At 39.7% G+C, this 22,489-nt stretch overlaps 1 protein-coding gene across 3 annotated transcripts in view; it reads left to right on the top strand.

Moving 5' to 3' along the window:
- Nucleotides 1-22,489, top strand: part of ATP8A1 (ATPase phospholipid transporting 8A1) — a 115,453-nt gene continuing 92,964 nt past the window's right edge. For 2 of the 3 annotated variants that reach the window (XM_027722576.2, XM_027722575.2), the window contains exons 1-5: nucleotides 9-265; nucleotides 10,412-10,526; nucleotides 12,278-12,377; nucleotides 14,866-14,964; nucleotides 19,576-19,621. In XM_027722576.2, coding sequence (XP_027578377.1) covers nucleotides 217-265; nucleotides 10,412-10,526; nucleotides 12,278-12,377; nucleotides 14,866-14,964; nucleotides 19,576-19,621 — 409 coding nt within the window. In that variant the 5' untranslated portion in view covers nucleotides 9-216. Of the gene's footprint in view, nucleotides 266-10,411; nucleotides 10,527-12,277; nucleotides 12,378-14,865; nucleotides 14,965-19,575; nucleotides 19,622-22,489 lie in introns of all 3 variants that reach the window. The other variant, XM_027722574.2, reaches the window with a different exon arrangement.

Below are 22,489 nucleotides of genomic sequence, written 5' to 3'. Positions count from 1 at the left end.
GCGGGGAGAGGCGCTGCCGGGGCGAGCCCGGCGCCTCGGGCTGCAGGAGCCTCGGGCTGCAGGAGCCGCCGCCTCGGGCTGCCGGAGGAGCCGCCGCCGGGACTCGTCGCAGTCGCCCCGGACCTCGCTGAGCGCAGGGCGCGCTCCGGAGCGCGGCAGGTGCAGGGCGCGCTCTTGGAGGGAGGCGTCCGCGCCAACGCCCCTCGCCCGGCGACGATGCCGGCGGTGCAGAAAACCGTGTCCGAGATCCGCTCCCGCGCAGAGGGTAAGAGCCGCCCGCCTCTCCGCGCCCGCTGGGAGGGACGGGGGTTCCGTCCAGCATTCGGCTCGGACCCGCGGCGGGGTCTGCGCTGCCTGGCCGGGAGGGGGCGGCGGTAGCCGGTGTGGTGGTGCCGCCGCCGCCGGGCTCCGCACCGCGGCCTCTGGTCGCGCGGTGCGCCCCCGGCGGGCACCGACCCCAGCGCTGGGGCGTGAACGGTGTCGGTGTTCGTGTTCTCGTATTTATGGCTGTCGATGCCATAAGTCGATGTCGATGCCCAGTGAGCCCCGGGCAGCGTTTTGCCCCTCGGTGATGCAGCATTTCGGGGCGAGCGGTGGTTTCCTTTTCCCCGGGGCTGCACAGCCCGCCCGCCCCGAGCGGCAGCGGTGGTTGACGACCTGGGGTCCTCGGCCCGGGAATAAGCTGGAATCCCTCTTTTGTGTGTAGGATGTATCTGTGCACTGATCATCAGAAATAAAGGTTTCTGATACAGGGTATGTGCATGGAAGCTTCGTACCGTGCTGGTGTCTCGTGCCTAAGTGAGAGAGTGGGATTGCTCAGCCTTCAGATAAGGACGTGTCAGTAGCTGCCTTGTGGAAAGAACCACTGCAATGAAATTACCATAAGATTTATTGCACGCAAAAGTAAAATTTGAAATCACGGACCCCAAAGCAGCAGCCTCTAGGGACAACACAGCAGTCTGTGATTTTTGATTGCTGTAGGTAACAGTAGCAGTGTCCCAGTAATGGCACAACTTCCTGAGACAGGTATGCAGGGTTTATCCCCTAGTCTGAAAGTTCTCGCACTTAAATCGTACATCAGGTTGATTTTTTTTTTCTTTGCTTGACTGTATGAGGAGGCAAAAACTTTCTCCCTGTATCTTCTTTCAAACAAAGGATTTTTTTTTTTTTTTTAATGCTAGAAAAAGCGGGAAGAAACATAGATTGCAAATAGGCTGTTAGCTTGATGTTCTTTTTTGGTTTTACTGTGTTACATGCCTTCCTCCCCCAAAAGTAGGTTTGTAGGAGGTCTGGCTCTTCCTCTGCCTGGGAGATGTTAGCTAGCAAAGAAATAGAAGAATGCGTTTTTGTAAGAAGAAAGGAAGAATGTACATCCTTCCAGGGATGCCTTTGAAATGTGTTTACAACCAGAGCACCCATCCTGCTATACTCACAGTGATTAGTAAATGCATATAATGGGACTAGTTAAATTTCCAATTTTTCAGTGCTTAATTTCAGTTCTTTTCCACTTATTCTTGTTCCAGACAGTTGGTTTTCACTACCAGCTGAACAGTGCATAAATAAATTGGGAAAATTGATGCTCTTTTTAAAATGATCTAATTACAGGATTCTTAATGATTATTGTGAGCAAATGTGGTGTTCCCTAAAGGTAACTGACTAAGATGTGCAATTGCAGTAAAAGGAAAAAAAATAGTCCAGTGTATTTGTTCAAGGTTGAATGACTGTGAAACAGTTGAATACAGAATTTAAGAGACTTCTCAAAAATACTTTCTTTAGGACTGAAAATAGATATGAAATGTCTTTTAAGAAACTTAACTTTTGCAAAATAATGTGATGGTTTTTCCATCCTACCAGTAGAGTTAGACTTACACTATACTTTACTATACATGGTACTACTTGAAGAAAAATAGTTTGAAATCTGTTACTGTTTTCTTAATCTTATATTAATGTGACACTTACTCACTCATTTTATTTATTTTTATTTAGTTTATTTATATATCATTCACAATGAAACCAACATCAATGAGTCTCTTCCTTTTTTCTTTTTGAGATAGATGGCTTCCAAGTCTAGTTAGTCCACACATTTGGACTACGTAGCTGGCATTTCTAAACAGTTCTTTGTAAGTAAATGTTACTGTTTTCTAAAAAGAGAACTTCAGCACTCTGTAATGTGGGTCTCATCCCTAGCATTTGATAGGGATATATGGGAACTGTAAACCCCTAGCTCTGACCATCAAGCAAGTCTCTTAGATAAGTACTGTGCAAAGTGATGATAAGGCTGCTTTCAGAGAACTCCACCGAAGTTGTACCTACAGTGCAGAGTTTTTACTGGCAGTGTCTCTCCGTGTTCTTTGGAAGTCTCTGGTAATACTGTAATCACAAACAACAGCTTCCATGAGTGCTGTTATGGTGTGGACCACTCCTTAGAGTAACCCGAGACTTGTGGGGATCTGACAGACAAGCTTAATATTACTTTCTTTATTCTAGAATTTCTGTATTGTATCTTTGAGATTAAAACCTCATTTTTCTCTCCTGTCACTGCAGCAACTGATTTCTGTTTCAGAGACCTTTTCCATGGATCATGAACTACCTTATTAGGCTGGACTGTCTTGACATCATCTCAGAACTAATCTCGTTGTCACATGAAGAGATAGTAATACTTTTATTAGTAAAAGTCAACTGTTATGCTCAGATAAAAGAAATCAAGTCAAAACTGACAGAACGATGTGCCCATGTATCATTCCAAAGAATTGGTCAACAGTTGCACAGAAGAATTGACACTACAGTCTGTAAATGATTGCAAAATAAAAATGGTAGGTGTTCTAAGGTCTCTAAGACAACATGTTACCTGCATAGAGAAAATAATTGGAATAAAAAGGAACTGCTGATTGTAAGCCGTTCTTCCAAACCTCTGCAGGTTCTTCATGGCTGATAAAAGAGAACTAGGCACGCTTAGAATCTTGTTTTAATAGATTTTTGTGTCCGTTATCCCTGTTGCAAAGAACACCTGCTGCACACCATTAGCCTAGGAAATGCTACAGTTCCAAAGTGGTATGTGTATCAATAAATTCTTACTCAAGGCGCAGAGGATCTGGCCCTCTTAATCAAATTTAGGAAATTGGTGTCATGTATTCTGCAATTGCAAAACACATGGGGAATCTTTGAGTAGTGTGGCCTACATCAAGCTTTATTAAATACAGTAACTGACTGTGGGTATTTTAGCTATATATAGCTTCACAGTTAATATATGCATCTATTAAATAATTTGAAATGGAGTAATTCAAAGCATTTTTTTTTCTTTTGAGATGTTCTGGGAGAGTGGAATTGTTCTTGGCAGTTCTTATTAGGTTTCTCCGAAGATTGAAGCATTAATCCTTTTGCTCTGTGTGTTGGTGGAGCTCAGTGAACTATATTAGGTCATTTAGAAAGGGTAGAGATTTGAGATGCTGTGCTGCTGTCTACCAAAAACAGTAGGTAATAACTCGTTCTTCATGTTAGTGAAGGTAAAGGCCTGTACAAAAACAAGGTGAAGCTGAACTTGTGCAAGATGAGATGACTTTCACATGAAGAAGGAATGTGTTTCGAAATTCTGTACTAGTCATCAGATTGTCTTCATAAGACTATCTGGTTTTGTAGTGCCTAATATATCCTTAGGTATTTCTATGGATGGTCTTGAGTATATAGCATTTTACTAGATGTAGTGGATAGAGCCTTCCCAAATCTTCATTCGCGAAGCCTAGCCATGATGAGATGTAGTACTCATTATAGTCACTTCTGTCTGATTTTTTTCTGCCAAGTCTGTTTTGCAGACTATGTTGAGATCCCTATGTTCCACAACAGGGAAAAAACTTGGTCTGTTTTTTTCTAGAATAGGCTTAGCCATCTCAGCAGTACCAGCAGGCTCAAGCAGGTCATTTAAATTCCCTTCTGTGCTCTGACTCCTCAGAAGGACAGACTGATGGGTCTGGTTCCCATTGCATGTTTTGTCACTGAAGGTCTGTCATGGTATTACAACAAATAACTCCAAAGGCATCTTCTTTTTCCCTCCTGGAACTGTGCCACATTTTCAGGAATAGGAGCTAGCAAACTGACCGTCCTGATTTTGGCTGAGATAGAGTTAATTTTCTTCCTAGTAGCTAGTAGAGTGCTATGTTTTGGATTTAGGATGAGAATAATGTTGATAACACACTGATATTTTAGTTGTTGCTGAACAGTGCTTACACTACATCAAGGACTTGTCAGCATCTTGTACTGCCCTGCCAGGGAGGAGGCTGGGAGTTCACAAAAATTTGGGAGGAGACACAGCTGGGACAGCTGACCCCAACTGACCAAAGGGATATCCCATACATTTTGCATTATGCTGAACAATAAAACTGGGGGAGAGTTAGCCGGGGGCTGGCAGCAGTCGGCTGGGCATCGGTCAGCGGGAGGTAAGCAATTGTGCATCTCTTGTTTTATGTATTTTTTTTATTGCTATTATTATTTTCCGATCCTATTAGTCTATCTTTATCTCAGGTCACAAGTTTTATCTTTTTTCTGATTATCCCCATCACTGGGGGTAGGTGAGTGAGTGGCTGTGTGGTGTTTAGCTGACTGCCAGGTTAAACCACAGCACTTAGTTTAATTAGTGAGTTAAAATCGTTCTGGTTATTTGGGTGAGGGTTTTCTTTTCCCCCTCCCCCTTTATTTCCATATTACAGTCTATCTGTATGTACTTTTGTCCATTTCTTGTAATGAAAATTAGACTGTTTTAAGGAACGAAAGCTGAAAGGGTTAAACTATCCTACCTAAAAAAAAAATAAAATGAGATATGGAAAATATTTGGACAGTGTTTACTCTTTAGAATTACTGTTGTGGTTTTACTTATTTAGAAACTTTTAATCAAAACTGGCCTAGGAAGAAACCCTGCAAATACTGTGTGTTGGAAGAGAGTTTATTCTTCCAGATTTATTCTTGGAAACAAAATATGGTCTTCAATAGGCTCTCTTGTTGGAAGAAGCTCAAGTTGGTGTGGGGGATTTTTTTTGTTTATTTGTTTCATTGGTTACTTATTTATTTGGACTCTGTTGTTGAAGATATTCTTTCGCTGGCAAAACTGAAAACATGTATTCTATGCAAAATACACATTTTTCTCTGAATATTTTTTCGGGTACAGCTTGTACCCTGGGGAATAATTACCCAGTCTCCATATTTTCAGAATTGACAACAATTCTGTTTCAAATTTTTTTCTTGCCTTTTCCCACCCTTGCATATGATTTACCTCCGTTCTTTAATATTGAACAGATTGGAGGAAATTCTTAACCAAAACAGACCTCAGTTATTTATTGAGTGACTTTGAATTAAAATTGTGGTGGTTTGTGCTTATCCATCAATAATTTCCAAATTCTGTGTCCTGCTAGCAAATAGCTTTCAGACTGCAGAACAAAATGTTATGTATGGTCATTCTACATTATGCAACAACTTTGTAAATGAACTTCTTGATTAGGGTAATAGTTGAAATCCTTTGATACTAAAGCACATTTTTAATTGGTTTTGGCCCTGTAGGGACATAAAATAATAAAATAATCAAATACATGAGCAGAAGGTCTGATTCTGAATATTAAGAGGGAATTAGTTTTGAAACTTCACATTTCTGCATAATAAATTGTCAGAGTAGTACGATGTCTTTACGTTTCCTATTCTTTTTAAAGTTCTGTCTTGCAACTTTTTTCAAGTTAGATGCTTTTCTGTCAGTGGGGACACCTAAGAACATATGTCATAGAATCTTTTTGATAATTCAGCTGTGTGTTAAATAACAGCTTAAATCTGATTGAATACTAACTGCTGCAAGCCACAGCAGAGGATTAAAAGTCTTGGAATATATTTGTTCTTCTTTCTGAATGGCAGATCTTACTAGTACAGCATCACAGTTCCTATCTGATCTGTGATAATTGCTGTTTTGCTAGTTATAAGACTTAAAAATTATTACTAAGAGTTACTTCAGAATTTGTTGTGACCTTAAATTGTTGCAGCTTTCAGGCCAAAATGAGTGATGCTACTTTTGATTTAAAGCCTTGGAACAATGCTTTTCTTACAGCTTAGTACAATGAACAGGCAAGAAGCAAGTTAGGTTGACATCAGTTTAATATCTCTAGTAATAACTGTGTAGTAATAACTACACTTTTTTTCTAAGAGATTAGAATGACTGCTTCATCTTGAGTTATTACTTTCATTCTTCACACAGATTTTTCATACTCAGAATTTTATAATGACTGATGCTTTGCTGTTGTCCGTGCATGTGTTGTGGTCTTTTTATTCTTCCTGTCTTGATTCTGTAATTGAGGGTTTTATTTTGTTTGTCAACTTTCTGAACATTTGGATAATGCTCTTCTATTGGCTTGGAACCTTTTAGTGGATTACAGAGGGGCAACCAACTCTTTTTAATTCTTCCTGTGTGTTAAATGCATCCTTTTCAAATGCACCTTTATGAGAAGTGTAGCTACTTCCACCAAGGGATGATCTGATGAAATTTCCTTTCCATTTTCAATTTTGAGTCTGCTTTTATTTTTCCCTGTGGTTACTTGTAGGCAATATTTTTATGACAGGCCTGCTTCTGCTTATTTGATTAATAGGCGGAGTTCATACAAGTATACTCTGCATTGGAAGGGTTGGAAGGGACCCACAGGGATCATCAAAGTCCAACTCCTCGCCCAGCACAGGACAACCCCAACAATCACACCATGCGTCTGAGGAGCATTGTCCAAATACTTCTTGAACTCTGTCAGGCTTGATACTGTGACCATTTCCCTGGGGAGCCTGTTCCAGTGCCCAACCACCATCTGAGTGAAGAACTTTTTCCTAATACCTAACCTAAAATTACCCTGACTCAGCTTCGTGCTGTTCCCTCAGGTCCTATCACTGGTCAACAGACAGAAGAGATCAGTGCCTGCCCCTTACAAGGAAGTTGTAGACTGCACTGAGGTCTCCCCTCAGTCTCCTCTTCTACAGTCTGAACAGACCAAGTGACCTCAACCACTCCTTTATGGCTTCCCCTCTAGACCCTTCACTATCTTTGTGGTCCTCCTTTGGGTGCTTTCACACAAACAGGGAAGAAAATGTCATCTTCTAGATACTGAGCTTTGTGTGTCAGTCAAGTCTGTGGGTACTCTAGTGAATATATTCTAAAGAGTAGGTAGGGAGGTGATGGGATATGTGTAACCTTGAAAACTTTCAAGGTAGCGTAACGCCTGGGGCAGGAGGGCTGGTTTTGCTAAAGCTGCAGAGTATAGAAGGCTAAGCATGAAGCTCAGAACTTAACTCCTAAGATTGCTTTTTAGATGAAAATTGAAAAAAATTAATTCAAGGCAGTAGGAGGGGAGATAGTGAATGTTTATGAAGTTCCTCAGCACCTCTTTGCTGTCATATTGATTAAAGAAAAAATAAATGCCATAATACAGAGATATGAAAATACATGTCTATAGTTTGGCAGTCTTTTTAACAAACAGGTAGTAGATAGTGCTTAATGCCTGCTAACATTTGGTTTAACTCTATTTCTGCCAGTTTTCAAGGCCTATACTGGCATCAGTTTTTAAATGAATGCTTTAAAATTAAAATTGTACATTCTACAAATGCGCAAACTCTCCTTATTTCCTGGGCTTGATCAGGTTACACTGGTACTTTAGACACAATAGTTTCCAACTTTTCCACCTGAGTACTCTCACAGGAGCCATGTCTTGTGTTTGCTCCCTGATGGAGCAACTGGACAATGAGTGTACTGTACTCAGAATGAAGGTATGCTCACCTTCATTCAGCTAGAAACCAAGTTGTCTTAAAGGTGTACCTGTATCGATTTCTCTTACAGGGATATTTATTTATGGAACTGTGTACTGGCGGTTGTGCATAGCCAGTTGTATGATGATTGTCACTCTAAGGAGAGGTAATGACAAGGACAGGAAATGGTCTGCTACATGCACCTGTGCGGTTCCTTGAGTCGAGGAGTGTTGTGTGGGCAGCTGTTCAGGTGGGCCAGTCTGTTAGGCTGGCTGCCCTTCTTCTGAAGAAACTTCTTGAGATATATATACTGAAATTTGAATAGAAGTGTGTTGGATGTGTGCCTTTCATTGGGTGAATTGAAAGGAAAAAAATAGAGAAATTGCAGTGGGTGAATGTAGTAGTGTGGATTTCCTCTCTCATAATAGAGTCTGCGTTTTGAGTGGCAAATGGCATGAAATTAGAAGTTTTTCTGAGCCTTTGCACAATGTGTGGAGACTTGATCTTGCAAGTTAGTGTTTGAAATGTATGTTCTGGGTATAATAGGTAAGAGGCAATGTAGTGGGCCAGTGAACTGGAGGACAGCTTGGATTTTGCATAACCTGTTTGTAAGATTTATAGAACGTGCTAGAAATAAGCTTGAATTTTTCAGGTACAACCTCAGTTATCCTTGACATGCTGTACATTCTAATGTATTCAGTTGCATTATAACAGAGGGGTTTTTCCTGTGTCTTCTCATTTGGCATACAGAATGAACAGTGTTTATTTAATAATCAGCTATTACACACACAGATTATTGGTATCCCATTAAAACTTTATGGTGACTGGTTTATGCCATACCTGTTTTTACTGTACAAGCTCCAGCCTGAATAGACTGCTTATGCCTGTTATCTTCAGTGTAATGGCTGAGTGGTTGATAAAACATTAGTGAAAAGCCTTGAGACAGAAGAATACTTTGCTATCCTCCTTTACAGATGAAAGTTGGGATGCAGGTTGGCACAAGATTCCTCAGCATCTGTAGAAGAATATGCACAAAGCTCAGCTTTCACTGGCTAGTGGAGGCAAGTGCTGGGAATGTCAGTGAGTCTAATAATACTATTTCAAGTTAGGCACACACAAAATTAATATAGTGATGTCACTTCTCTGGGAATAATCTGGCTAATGTCATGAAGAAAATTTGTAGCAAGTAAAGGAATGGTATCTCATTAACCAATGACACCACCCAATTTAGAGGCCACAGCTTCCAGGAATCATGTCCTTCCAGCTCAAGACTGATCCATCACAATGAGCAAGAAATCAAGCAGAGGTGGCAGTAGGACTGCATGAAGCAAGGCATTTGATACTGTCCCACACAACAACCTTGTCTCTAAACTGAAGAGATATGGATTTGATGAATCGACTTCTTGATGGATAAAAAAATTGGGTAGATGGTTGCTCCGTTAGGAGTTGCAGTCAATGGCTCAGTGGAAAGCAGTGACAAGTGGTATTCCTTGGGTTGGTATCGGGACTGACACTTTTTAACATCTTTATCAGCAACATGGACAGTGGGACTCCGTGCCCCCTCAGCAAGTTTGCCCACTACACCAACCTGGGTGGTGTGGTTGACATGCTGGAGGGAAGGGTTGCAATCCAAAGGGATCTTAACAGGCTTGGTAGGTGGGCCTGTGCGGACCTCATGAATTTCCACAAGGTCTTAAACTGAAGGAAGGAAGGTTTAAATTAGGTGTGAGGAAGAAATTCTTTACTATAATGGTGGTAAGGCACTGAACCCATGCCCAGAGAAGTTGTGGACTCCCTGTCCTTGGAAGTGTTCAAGACCAGGTTGGATAGAGCTCTGAGTAACCTGATCTACTGGAAGGTTCCCTGCCCGTGGCAGGAGAGTTGGAACTACGTGATCTTTAAGGTTCCTTCCAACCCAAACCATTCTATGATTCTATGAATTAGCAAGGAGTCCCTGACAAAACTCAAACATAAAAAGGGAACATACAAGAGGTGAAAGCAGGGACAGATGGCTGTAGAGGAATAGGGAGGATGGGTTTAGCTAGCAAAGTCAGAGCCCACCTGGGGTTTAATCTTGTGAGTGGCTTGTAGAAGCCCTTCTTGTTCAGACGTAACAGCAGGAGATGATGACTGTGGGAAACGTGGGCCTGCAGGCTGAATGTGGCAAGAGAAGAAACTTGGAAACAAAGGACACAGTCTTCTCACCTTTAGTCTCTTGATAAGATCAGCCTTTAGGATCCACAGGTTACTGATATCAATTTGAAAGTTTGAAACAAGAAAGGCTTATCTTGGTGGAGGAGGACCAGGTTAGGGAACACTTAAACAAGCTGGCAATACATGAGTCCGTGGGATTTGATAAGATGCAATCCTGAGCGGAGGGATGCGCCCTCTCTCATGAGACGGAGCTGGCAGGTCTCACTATTGGGCCACTCTCAGTTATCTTTGCAAGGTAAGAATTGCAGGGGTGGAGGGTGTAGGTTTTTACTAAGCCTTTTGACTATATTTGTAAAAACTTTATGTTTTTTCCAGAGGTCGTTACTTGTGAGAAATGCAAATACATTGAGTTCACATTTGCAATAGATGTCTTTTTTGTGTCCTGAACTGCCTTGAATCTTGTGTATTTAAATTTCTTTATATGTAAAATCATGCTGTGTTTTTACAGGCTATGAGAAGACAGAGGATGTTTCAGAAAAAACTTCCCTAGCTGATCAAGAGGAAGTGAGAACTATATTCATCAATCAGCCCCAGCTAACCAAATTCTGCAATAATCATGTCAGGTATTAACAAAAACACTGGAACACTGCATGTTTCATAACAAAACCAAAAAGATTCTGTTTATTCCACTTCTGTCATTTCCTCTGACCACTAATTACTATCTTAGGCTCTGACAGGGTGAATGAAGTGAAATGAGGAGACAAGTAGAGCTGTTTCACTTACAAACCTGACCTTCTGAATTTTTAAGAATGTGGTGGGGGAGGTACGGATGTTTTACAGCTGCACCATCAGCATGTCCCTGGAGGACGGTTTATTTCTTCGGGTTTCTGTTCAGTTCATCTTTGAACATATTCATGGTAGCTGAATTCCAATGCAAATGTACTGCACTTAAACACAGCATTGTTTGTGCTTTGGAAACGCTTGTCTTTTTAAGTCAGCCAGTTACAAAGATGCTGTGGTTGCTTATGAAACTAGTTTTGAATTTAAAGTTCAGGCTTACAGTCATACACTAAATACTCATAAGTAATATAAGTTCAGATCTGATAACATCCTCAGTTTTGTTGTTAAAATTCAAAGGAAATGAATGGCAAAAATATCTGTGTCCCAAGTAGGTGTGTTTTCCGAAGGTACCTTTGATAATGTGCAGAAATTTTGTAGACATGGAGAATAATGTGATGGGATTTTCCACGACCTTGAGAAACTTTATAATGTTGTTTGGTGCTGTATACAACTTGTCTTTTCTGTCTTTTGCTTTGTTACTTGACTGTGTTGAGCTGTTTTGCAGGATACATTCACTCCCTCTTTAAATTGACTGTTTTATGCAAAGTTAAACTAAATATTACTGACTTATAAAGGAGTTAAAATATTCTTACACGTTTTTTACTCATAAGTTTTTGGCATGTTACTTTCACATTTATTGTTTTACGACCTTAGACCGTGGCAATCTGTTCTTAAACAGATGTAAGGCTGACAAAGACCTGGGAACTCAAGCATTTTGTGATGATGACTTAGCAAAGATTGTTACCCTAGGATAAATTATATTCTCTTCTTCCAGGCTAGCTAAACCACACTTAATATCCAATATTTGTCAGTTTAAAATAAAAAAGCGAACTTTCCATTCAGTGAAGGGTACAAGTTATGTATTTTAACTGATTGTTTAACTTAAATTATTTCTTAAATGCACCATTTCAAGTTAGTTGATCCTGTTATTAGGTTTTTTGCATTGCGTCATGCAAACTCATACCCAGCACAGAAACTCCACATCTCCTCAATCTTGACTTTGCACCCTCCTTGTTACACTTGTTACACTTCTTTCCCCAACAATTTTGTCTGATCTGGAGCCGCTGTGCAGTTGCCAGCCATAACCCTCAGGGTAGGGTCCTTGTCCAGACGAGGTAGGTAGGTGCCTGCCCTGCCAGCACCCTCAGCGGGGGCAGTGTAATTGCTTGACTCCTAACAAGCCTTTATTTTTTTTCCTCTCCTTTTTGCCTGTAACTGAAGGGCAGCAGAGCTTGACTGCTTCCCATGGGGCAGGCTGAGATGAGGAGAGACCTTCTTACCTCAACAGGGCAGCTCGTGACAGTCTCTGTGGGTGGCAGGAGCTTCCCTGGGTGAGCCGGTTTATGGACATCTGCAGGATGTCACTGTGGAAGTCATTTAGTTTCACTTTAGCCAAAACAAATGTGTGTACTAGCACAGGAATCACAGAATCTTCTGTTTCATTTGAAAGCTTGTGTAACTGATAGGAAAAGAGTACATTTGAAGAAATTTTTGTACTGTAATAAAAGCATGTGTTTTTGTCTCTTTCTCTCAGCACTGCAAAGTACAACATAATCACATTCCTGCCAAGGTTCCTTTATTCCCAGTTCAGAAGAGCTGCTAATGCATTTTTTCTTTTTATTGCATTACTTCAGGTAAGATCAACAATAAGATTCTAATGTTTTAAACTTGCTAAGAGAGCATTTATACCATAGACAATGTTTCACAGAGATACTGAGATTCCTGTACCATTCTTTCTGAGCTAGCTGGCCTCTCAGAATAGCTGTATTGTATAGATGTACCTTTAATAAATGTTTGGGTTTATGGTTTATTTACTCCTTGGAGATAAAAAAATGCACACAAAGATTTTTCTGTAAAACAGTTTAAGTGTAGTTGAAATACTATCAGGTGAAAAAGACTGTTGTAACAGGAAAATTCTATTTAAAAATATCTGGCATACACAGCAAACTGCTACCTGTAGTTGGCATTTCTTCTGATGGAGGGTACTGCCTAAAAACCTGAACTTTATGAATTTTAATCCTGTAGACTGTTTTGAGGGACAGGAATTGCAGCTGAGAAATGATCATTTATTCTTAGAGATAAGGATTGAAATTGAGGCTGGGCAAAGAAACCCATTTGTGGAGTCCAGTACTGTAGCAGCTATTTCCCATATACCAGCTGGTCAGTGTACTAGTTAGTAGGGAAGTACACAGTCTTTTCTGTACCACCACTGTAGCTTCATTAAGTGTGTTTGTAAAGTGCAATGCCTGATCCAGCTTACTGGGACTTTTTTGAAGAAGTACCTAACATTTTGCACATCTATCAGAATATTTTAATTTTGTAGTAGTTCAAGTTGATAAAGTGGATTGTGTTTTTTTCTATACTATTCTTTGGATGCATTAGGTGATAATGAATGAAAATTTAACTGTGGTCAGGTGCACTCATAATTACCATTGACTAGTTCTGCATTTCAGACGTTTGATAAAAACACATTTTCTGCATAATTTCTAATGCATTTTTTAAAATGTGTTGCTTTGTTGGTTGTGAAGGTCATTGTGTTAGGGATCAATGTATCAAAAAATATTACTGAAAAATGACACATAAACTACCATGTGTACTTTTTTCTCCCTCACTTCAGATGTTTCTGTAACTGAAAGTTGCTTCTGCTTTAAGTGCTTGGGGCAGTTTCTTAGGATACATCTGCACAAGTAGCTTACACTGTTTTCTACCGGGGAAGAAGGTTCAGGGTTTCATTAGGTTTTTCTGCCTGTGAACCTGTGGCTTCTAAATAAACATCTGCTAACCCCATCTGGCATCTCAGGCTAATCCAGTGGTCCAGCACGGTTCCTTGTGGTGCCACTGTGCACCTCAAGCTAATGACACAAAATATGAGGTTTCAGAAGCTGTTTGAGATTTGGCATGACTGGGTGAGAGGCTGGCAGGTAGCTGTTGGGAGTGTTAGGAACTGGAATGTTAGGACTTTCAAGCCCACTTTCTCGTGTCAGGCTATCAGTGAGACCACGGTGTCAGGAGAAAGAGATACGGGGTGATGGAATCAGAGTACAGGCTGGTGACCCTTTTGCTTTAGTATTTTGCATGGAAAATAACATGCAATTGGAATGGGAGTTTGGACATACATATAGGGAGGAATGAAGAGATAGGAATAGCTGAAGAAGTGATAGATCCCTTTCCTTTGTAGCCAACACATAGGCACTTGCCCAACAGTAACTTCCTGCCCCATTTCCACTCGATTCCTTGAAAAATGTGGTCTGGAGCATACATACATATGCTATGTATGTATAACATCCTGTTTTCTTTCAGAAGTACAATGTGGTGGTAGCAAAAAGAAATGTATATAATTCATAAATGACATTGGCTGGTTTTCAGGCCATTTTATGGTAAATTGAGTATGTCTTCTAACTGCATTGAGGCACCACTAGTTAGTGAACTCTTCTTGCAGAGTTCTCATTGTCATCACACTGCATTACCCATTATAAGTCTATTAAGACAGCAATCCATTCAACTATCCATGTTGCTATTAAGAACTCTAGTCAGTATAAAAATAATTATAGATAAGCATCCGTGTATATCAATAAGTAACTGTATTGTCTCATCATTTATTTTAAAGTATACAGTCGCTTGCATCATCTGTGGCCATACCTTCATAACAAAAATGGGTTTTTTACAGTAGACTGTCAGAAAGCAGCTATTTGAAATTTGTCAGTTAATATCTATTATGATACAAAATATGTCATAAGATATTATAACTGTAAAGAAGCAAATATACCTTGGACTAGCATCCACTCTAACAAAAATCTAAACTGACAAAATTAGTTGTGTTTTGTAAATAACTATTTTCATTTAATTTGAAACACAGAAAAGGAAGGTGAATTGTCTGCAAACACTAAAACCTCTGGAAATAGCGCCATTGAACACTGTACTATTTAAAATTCAAATGTTCTTCTATTGTATCAGCTGCTTTTGAATTAAAGACAGTAAACTTCTCTTGGAAATAATCAGCACCATGTCTAAAAGTGAATTCTCTTGTCGTTATTTGCTCAGGAAGTGCTGCTTCTTGTGTTAAAAATGTGTTTTCAACCAGCAGTGCAAAAAATTTTTTTCTTTCTCTTTTGTTTTTAATAGCAAATACCAGATGTATCACCAACAGGCCGCTACACAACATTGGTTCCTCTTTTATTTATTTTAGCTGTAGCTGCAGTGAAGGAGATAATAGAGGATATTGTAAGTATTTAATAGCAATATTTTTAAATAGTTTTCATGTTTTTCATTTATAATATTGGAGAAATTTTACTACATAATTCTGTGTTGACCTATTCTTGCCTTCTGGATGCTTTTGAAAGCTTCTGAAGGTACTTACTTCCGAAGATGAAATCTTAGAAATATGGTGTTACAATTCAGAAGTGTGTTTACTGTATATACAAGTGGCAATAGCGTGACAAAACAGTGACTGTTGTGTTTATTATATAGATTGCTTCTAGTCAAATAGTTTTTATTAATGAAGTACAAGCATATTTTTAAAGTGTGAACTAGAACCAAAGACTCCACAGAACCCAGTCAAGTGCAGAATACTGCCAATTTTCTATCAAGCAAGGACTCTGCTAAAAGAAGATTGGAAGCTACTGACTTCATCTCAAGTGGAATTTATTTTAAAACCAAATAACTGTTAAATATTTATTTGGTTAGAAAATTATTTTTTTTCCTTCCTCCATGAGCAAAGTCCTTTACTCCCACTATTTATACTTGTGAGACAGATTTTAACTCATTCTGTGAAGGAGAGACTAGAGTAACGTTTACAGAATAATTCTGAGAACTTCTGGCTTTAGTCATTGAAGAAGGTAGGATTAAAAAATCTTTCCAGAATACTTTTTTAAATCTTCAGTTAAGGTGCCTTTCAAAAATAGATAAGCCGTCTGGAATTCTGTTGAGGATCCAGGATGTTGCACAGTCTCAAGCAGCTTCACTTGTCCTCCTGTGGTGCTTTGACCTTGGCTGGACACCAGGTACCCACCAAAGCCACTCTATCACTCCCCTCTGAAACTGGACAGGGGTGAGAAAATACATTAAAAGACTCATGGGCTGAAATAAGGACAGGGAGAGATCACTCACCAGTGACTGTCCTGGGCAAAACAGACTCAACGTGAGGAAATTAGTTGAATTTAGTACTAATCAAAATCAGAGCAGGATAATGAGAAGTAAAACAAATCTTAAAAACTTCTTCCTCCCCCCCCCCCCCCCCCCCCCACCGCCCTCCCTCCTGGGCTTAATTTTATTCCGGATTCTCTACCTCCTTGCCCCCCAGCAGCTCAAGGAGACAGTCCATCTGTCATGTTGTTTCTGCCATTACTTCCTCCTCAGGGAGAGGAGTCCTTCCCCTGCTCCAACATGGGGTACCTCCCAGGGGAGACAGTCCTCCACAAACTTCTCCAGCCTGAGTCCTTCCCACAGGCTGCAGTTCTTCACAAACTGCTCCAGCATAGGCCCCTTCCCACAGGGTACAGTCCTTCAGGAAGAGGCTGCTCAGCATGGGTGCCCCACAGGGTCACAAGTCCACCAGGAGACCTCTGTGGGCTCCTCTCTTGATGGGGCCACAGGTCCTGCCAGGAGCCTGCTCCAGCGTGGACTTCCTACAGGGTCACAGCCTTCTTTCAGCATCCACCTGCTCTGGCACAGGTCTTCTCCATGGGCTGCAGGTGGATCTCTGCACCCTTGTGGACCTCCATTGGCTGCAGGGACACAGCTGCTTCACCATGGTCTTCACCACAGGCTGCAGGGGGATCTCTGCTCCAGCGTCTGGAGCACCTCCTCCCCCTCCTTGTGCACTGACTTTGGTTGTTTCTCTCCCATATTCTTACTCCACTCTTCTCTGGCCATAACTTCTTCTGCACAATAACTTTTTTTTCATTCTTAAATACATTATCTCAGAGGCTTTACTACCATTGTTGATGGGCTCAGCCTTGGCCAGTGTCAAGTCCGTCCTGGATCCTGATGGCATTGGCTCTGTCAGACATGGGGGAAGCTTCTGTCAGCCTCTCACAGAAGCCACCGCTGTAGCCCCACTGCTACCAGAACCTTACCACGTAAAGTCAGTACACTGGATGGCTTTTTATTTCCCAACAAAGTAATTCCTGGACCTTTCTAAAAAGTGTCCTTTAGCTTGCTACTAAAATTACAGTGTTTCACTTTATTGTGTTTAGAAAAATAGTAATCTATTTGGTTTAATATATTTTGATGAATGAGTACAGGTCGTGTAGTTTTTGAAGTTTTAAAAATGGATTTTCCCCAGCTGTCAAATCCAGGTCCAAGCATCTCTTTATTTCTAAAGTCACATGCATAAAATCCTTAGTTTTCCTGTTGTGACTTTGCATGGTTTTGTAGACAGCAAGAGGAAAAGGCCTGCTCAGTTCCCATTTCTCTGGTCTGCTGCAATTTACTGTTAGTCTTTCATGTCTTGGTCCTAAGTGTGATCTGCTGACTCCTGGTGGCCTGGAACAGACATGAAATGCTGGTCCTTGTTAGGCAAGTGCCTCCACCTATGCCAGGCTTGCTAGGCTCTTTCCAGTCAATATCTGTTGTAGGTGATTGTTTTGCTTTCTTCTTGCGTTGAATGAAAACTTTAAAAGAGCTGGGACATTGTCAACGTGGAAGTGTTCATTCTTACTTATTTTATTTTGAGGGGGGAGAAAGGAATTTCAATCGCTGTTTCACTTCATACAAAAGGTGTTGGGATTTTCTGAGTACCTTCCTGTCCTCTCTCCACAAAAAGCATATGATGGAACCTATCTATCTAACTTGGTTAAAATAACTGAGTCTTTTAGTTGATGTCTTTTGTATCTAAGAAATTAGTCTTGATGATTTGCCAAATCACTCTAGATGCCAAGAATTTCTTTATCTGCTTTTGTTCTGTTTTGGTTCTGCAGGTATGTTGTGAGGAGGACAAGGCATTAGACATATAATATGGCAAAGTGCCCTGTCCACAGAGGAGTAACATTCCTGTTTGTGGGCTGTTCTCTTGAGTTTTGGAAAGGGTTGCAGGTAGCATAGTCTTTCCCTGCACACAAATAGTAAGCTCCCTGAGAGCATTGTATTTGTTGCATTTGAGCAGAATTACAATGTATGGGCAGAAACATGATCAAGAGGAAGAATGTGGAGCTGGAAAGGAGGTTTGAAATGGAGAGTGGCTGGTCACATGCTGCCTTTCTTGCTGATGCAGTCCACTCAGTCTTTTCCTCAGCTACCTCTGTGAATTGATGGTAGGTAAGGTACAGGCACCTGGGTTCTATCAAGCTCCTGGGTCATAGAGTTGAGTGGTCCTGCAAGACACAATGAGGTTTCCATTAAATATTTTTCTTCTATTTGCCATTTCTAGTTTTTACTCTCCTATAGTCAGCTTCTCCTTAAATACCTTTGTTGCTTTCTCTTTACATAAACAAAACCCCGTTTGAAAAAAAGCCATAAAATCAATTCATGTTCTTTCAGATATTTTTAACCATTCTGCTGTTAACGCTTACAGACTTAAACCATCTGTCAGTGTCTAGGCAAATATAAAACTGAGGCTGCTGCTACTGTACAAAGCGTCCTTTTTAAAACTATCTCATCCAGTCGCTTTTCTTTTGTCATTTGTTTCTACCATCTGCTCTTTGCAACATGATGTGTGTGGTTTGGCGTGGTGGTGGGGCAAGGCAAGGATCAATCAGAATTAGTGGTTTTGCATATATCGGCTAAACCAATAAAGTTCTCATTACCAAACAGAGATACCTAAGAGCGATACAGCTTTACTGTTTTTTCCTGGGAAAGCTGACCACTTGCTGCATAGTAAAAAAAAAAAAAAAAAAAAAAATTCAGCATTTTCCCTTAACCTTTACCTTTCGTTATCTCTCTGTTTCTTTGCACAGTGAGATATCTAGGATCTCCGGGAATAGTAATCTTCATCTAAAATTAAAGCTTCTGGATAGGAACCCTATATATTGATATCAATAAATATACTTATCAAATAAGACTTTTAGCTCAAGAACCAAATGTTTCTTTTTTTGGAATGAAATCCCAGGAAGAAAAAGATGTTAGCAAAAGACATTATTCATGAACAGCATGTGTTTCCCATATATGCTTCAAAAGTGCTAGCAAAATTTGTGACATGCAGTGCTAGACTGTTGGATGTTTCCAGTGATTTTCACCCATCATGACTCAGAAAGCAACTGACATTAAACTGTTACTTTTCAAACTGGAGGAGATTTACCCTATGGGCAAATAGACATCTGCTTTGGTCAAGTTATACTTTCCCACTGATCAAGGGTAATATATCTGTTGAGTCAGACATGTTTTTGAAAGGAGAATCTGTTGATAATCTGTGAAAATCTAGTAAAAAAATAATACTTCAACTTTGCAAAGTGATAAGGTGGCCTTTTAAGAGGTGATAGTTTAGAGTCATGTCAGCATTTTATTAGCAATAAATTTCTCAAGTAGATTGACTTATTTTTCTTTCAATTTACAAGACTGCTTCTGATTTTGTTTGTATTTCAAAGGCATGAATTCTGTACCTCTGTTCAAAAAGCTTACCTACACCAATTAATTATGTTTAAATTAGTTTTCCGAAGCACTTGATTAGATAGTGTTTGCCCACATGAGAGGGCATTCCAGTACAACACAATTAGCCTGGAACAGGGTGTGACTTTCCTGTTGATCATAACTATGCAAGTAATTAATAGTCCTGTTTAATGTTTAGTTGGTTTACTGAGTAGAAGAGTGGGAGGGGGTAATAGATGGGGGTTTTATTGAAAGTGTGAAAGCTTTATTTTATCAACAGAAGTCTTTAACCACTGTGCATTTTTGATTTAGAAAAGGCATAAAGCTGATAATGCGGTGAACAAGAAAGAAACTCAAGGTAGGAAATTTTTTAACCTTTTTAAGGGGGTGTTGAATTTTTGCAAATGGTAGTAATGTAATTTGCACTGCTGACAGGTAATTGAGTGGCAGATTGCATATGCAAATTGCTTCAAAATTTGGAATGTAAACAGCTGAAATAAAAATTTACAGTGACATTAGCCCCACAAAATAAAATATGTTCTGGATTAGGGTGAGAGGTTCCTAAGAAACTTGGACATTTACTCATTTAGCACAGGTGATACTGTAGCTGTTAAAAGATATAATCACCAGTATATTTATTGGGCCTACATTATAACTAAAAGTCTGCATTTCTGAGTAGCATGATTTTTTTTCAACTGGCTAATCTTGAATAATTTGATTTTGGACAACTGTGCAATAGGAAGAAAGAGTCAAAAAAAAAGAATTGTCTTTCTATGCTGCTTCAAAACTGTAGATAAAGACGAATGGAGTTTTTTTGGGGTTCAGGTTTGGGGATTTTTTTATGAAATGAATATAATGGTTTGATTAGAGATGATGAGATATTTCGCCGGTGTACCCTAACCAAAGCTTTGGAATGTAATTATTTTAAATAGATTTTGATAAAACTAGTATTCAGTCAAGAAATTCTTGTAGCTCAGAAACTGAGGGAGATGTTAGCTAGTATGTCCTAAACAGTCTTGTCAGGTAGAAAGCCAAAGCTTAGGTTCCTGCTTTGCTGCCTTCAGCTTTTCATGTTATTTGTTCTGAGGTAGGCCTCGCTTGATAGAAATGGTCCTGTTTTTATAAACAGGAGGACAAATGAGTGGCATGTGAATTTGACCGCAGAAAGTACAAAAAATATCACAAAGAGAAGAATCTTGCATGCAATCCTTTTTAAATAAATAATAAACTTAATTCTTTTAGGGAGGAATGTAGTCATTGGTTAAACAAGTGTTTAGCATTGCTAAATACTGGAAAGATAGATTTTAAAGCTTACCTAAATTGTACATAAATCAACTGTAAAATTTATGGGGAATGGGAGGCAAGATAACTTATGAAACTACTGAGCATGTAGCTCAGTAGAAAGTATGAGGAGATTGCGATAGAGAGACAAAACTGTTGACTGAACGCACTGGGAATAGAAACCTCCAGAGGACAGGCCTGGAGAAACAGATAACCTCTTAGCTATACATAAAAAATTAAGGAAAACTTAATGTAGACATCCAAAATCCTTTCATTAGTCATTCATAGCTTATGAGATTACAACCAACAGTTTTGTTGGCAGTGAATCTTGAAGTGCCTTTTCAATTTTTCTTTTTGTTCAGAGCGTACAAAATTTTAATAAAAGACTTGTTTTACTCTCTTTCCTGACTCTTCTTGGTTACCTCTCATTAGGGTCTTTGGTAACTGTTCCTAAAATTCCTGAATGTTCCATGCATGCAAAACAGCATTTTGGAAGTTAAAGGTGTAATGAAGATACATACGATATTGCTTGCACTGAGAAACATGTTTCTTAAGCTAATGCAGGATTCACATAAGTACAGCATTGATCCTAGTGTACTGTCAAAGCAATATTTAAATGTATTGTCAAATATAGTCTATTTTCAAAGCAATAAATGAGTTAATCAGTATGGTATTCTCTTACTTTGTTTTCATGTATTCAGCAGTTCTGTAACTCTGAAAAGCAGCAATGTGCATAGTACATTGTATATGCAGCTCCACCTTTGGTTGTCTTTTAAACATGAAATTGTTAATGAAACAGCATGTGCATGTACAGATTCTGTATATGGGTTTCCCTTCATCTTTCTGTTCCTTAATGACTATCTATATCTCAATTAACCTTAAGTAACTAGCTTTATAAATTTCCATTAGTATAAAAAACCTTTTGCAGAGGATTTTGATTTATTAGGCTGCATTATGCATGATTATACGTATACAATACAGTAGGACATTATCAGACATTCTGACGTGATGAAATCTGCATTTCTGCAGTGTGGTGAAGTAGCCTTCTGTAGGGCAGATGGAACATGCTTTGGAAAGTTTCTTGTTAAGAGACAGGTGAGAAGTGGGAGATACAAATGCGAAAGTGAGGCTGCAGAAGACTTTATGGCACAAGTTCTCTAACCATTATATAAAAGACGTATAGCAATACTCTTCTCTTTTTGTTCTCATAAGAAAATGGATTTAACTGAATATCAGTGTGTATTAATTGTGCTTAAAAGCTTATCGGATCAAGCTAGGATTAGAGTACTCTTGAGATTACAGGTGGCTCAGCATATTTTCATGACTCATCCATTTGAGAGCTGATTTTAACCAGTTAAACCAGCAGAAAACAAATCCAGAAAATAAAAATTATAGTGTCCTTCCATGTAGTGAGTTAACTGGCTCATCAAAGGATCCAACAAACACTGGAGACAGCATGCATAGAGCAGTGAGGGCACGCACCTTTGCGTGGGGGGACAGCAGGACAGGACCTTCCCGAAGCAGCCAGAATCCCCTTCTTAAGAAGCCCCTGGCCATGTCTAGTGACTTATTTACATTTCAGACCTGCAGAACTCCGCTGGCAGTTAGTCTGTTGTAGCTATTGTTGTCTGGATTGCTGCAAAGTATGCTTTTAATTCTCATCTGCTTGCACGAAGAAAATTAATTTGCGTGGCCCCACGAACAGTATTACTGACACAAGGGAATGGAAGTAAGTAATTGGTGGCACAATTACAATTACAATTGGGTTCCTTAAGACAATGTTACAGCCACTGTTACAATCACGAGGAATCTGTAGTTTTCCCACTGAAGGGAAATGGTTTGTCAAAATTGATTTTGTATAATGATCAGCTGATTGGTGAGACAGTCATTAAAATATCTTGCTTACTGTCAGAAAGGGAGATTGTTCCATTTACCATTGTCCTGA

Source organism: Pipra filicauda, unplaced genomic scaffold, assembly GCF_003945595.2.
Source record: "Pipra filicauda isolate LSUMZ 115617 unplaced genomic scaffold, ASM394559v2 scaffold116_size3395265_pilon, whole genome shotgun sequence".
NCBI classification, from domain to species: domain Eukaryota; kingdom Metazoa; phylum Chordata; class Aves; order Passeriformes; family Pipridae; genus Pipra; species Pipra filicauda.
This window is presented reverse-complemented; position numbering and strand designations above follow the sequence as displayed.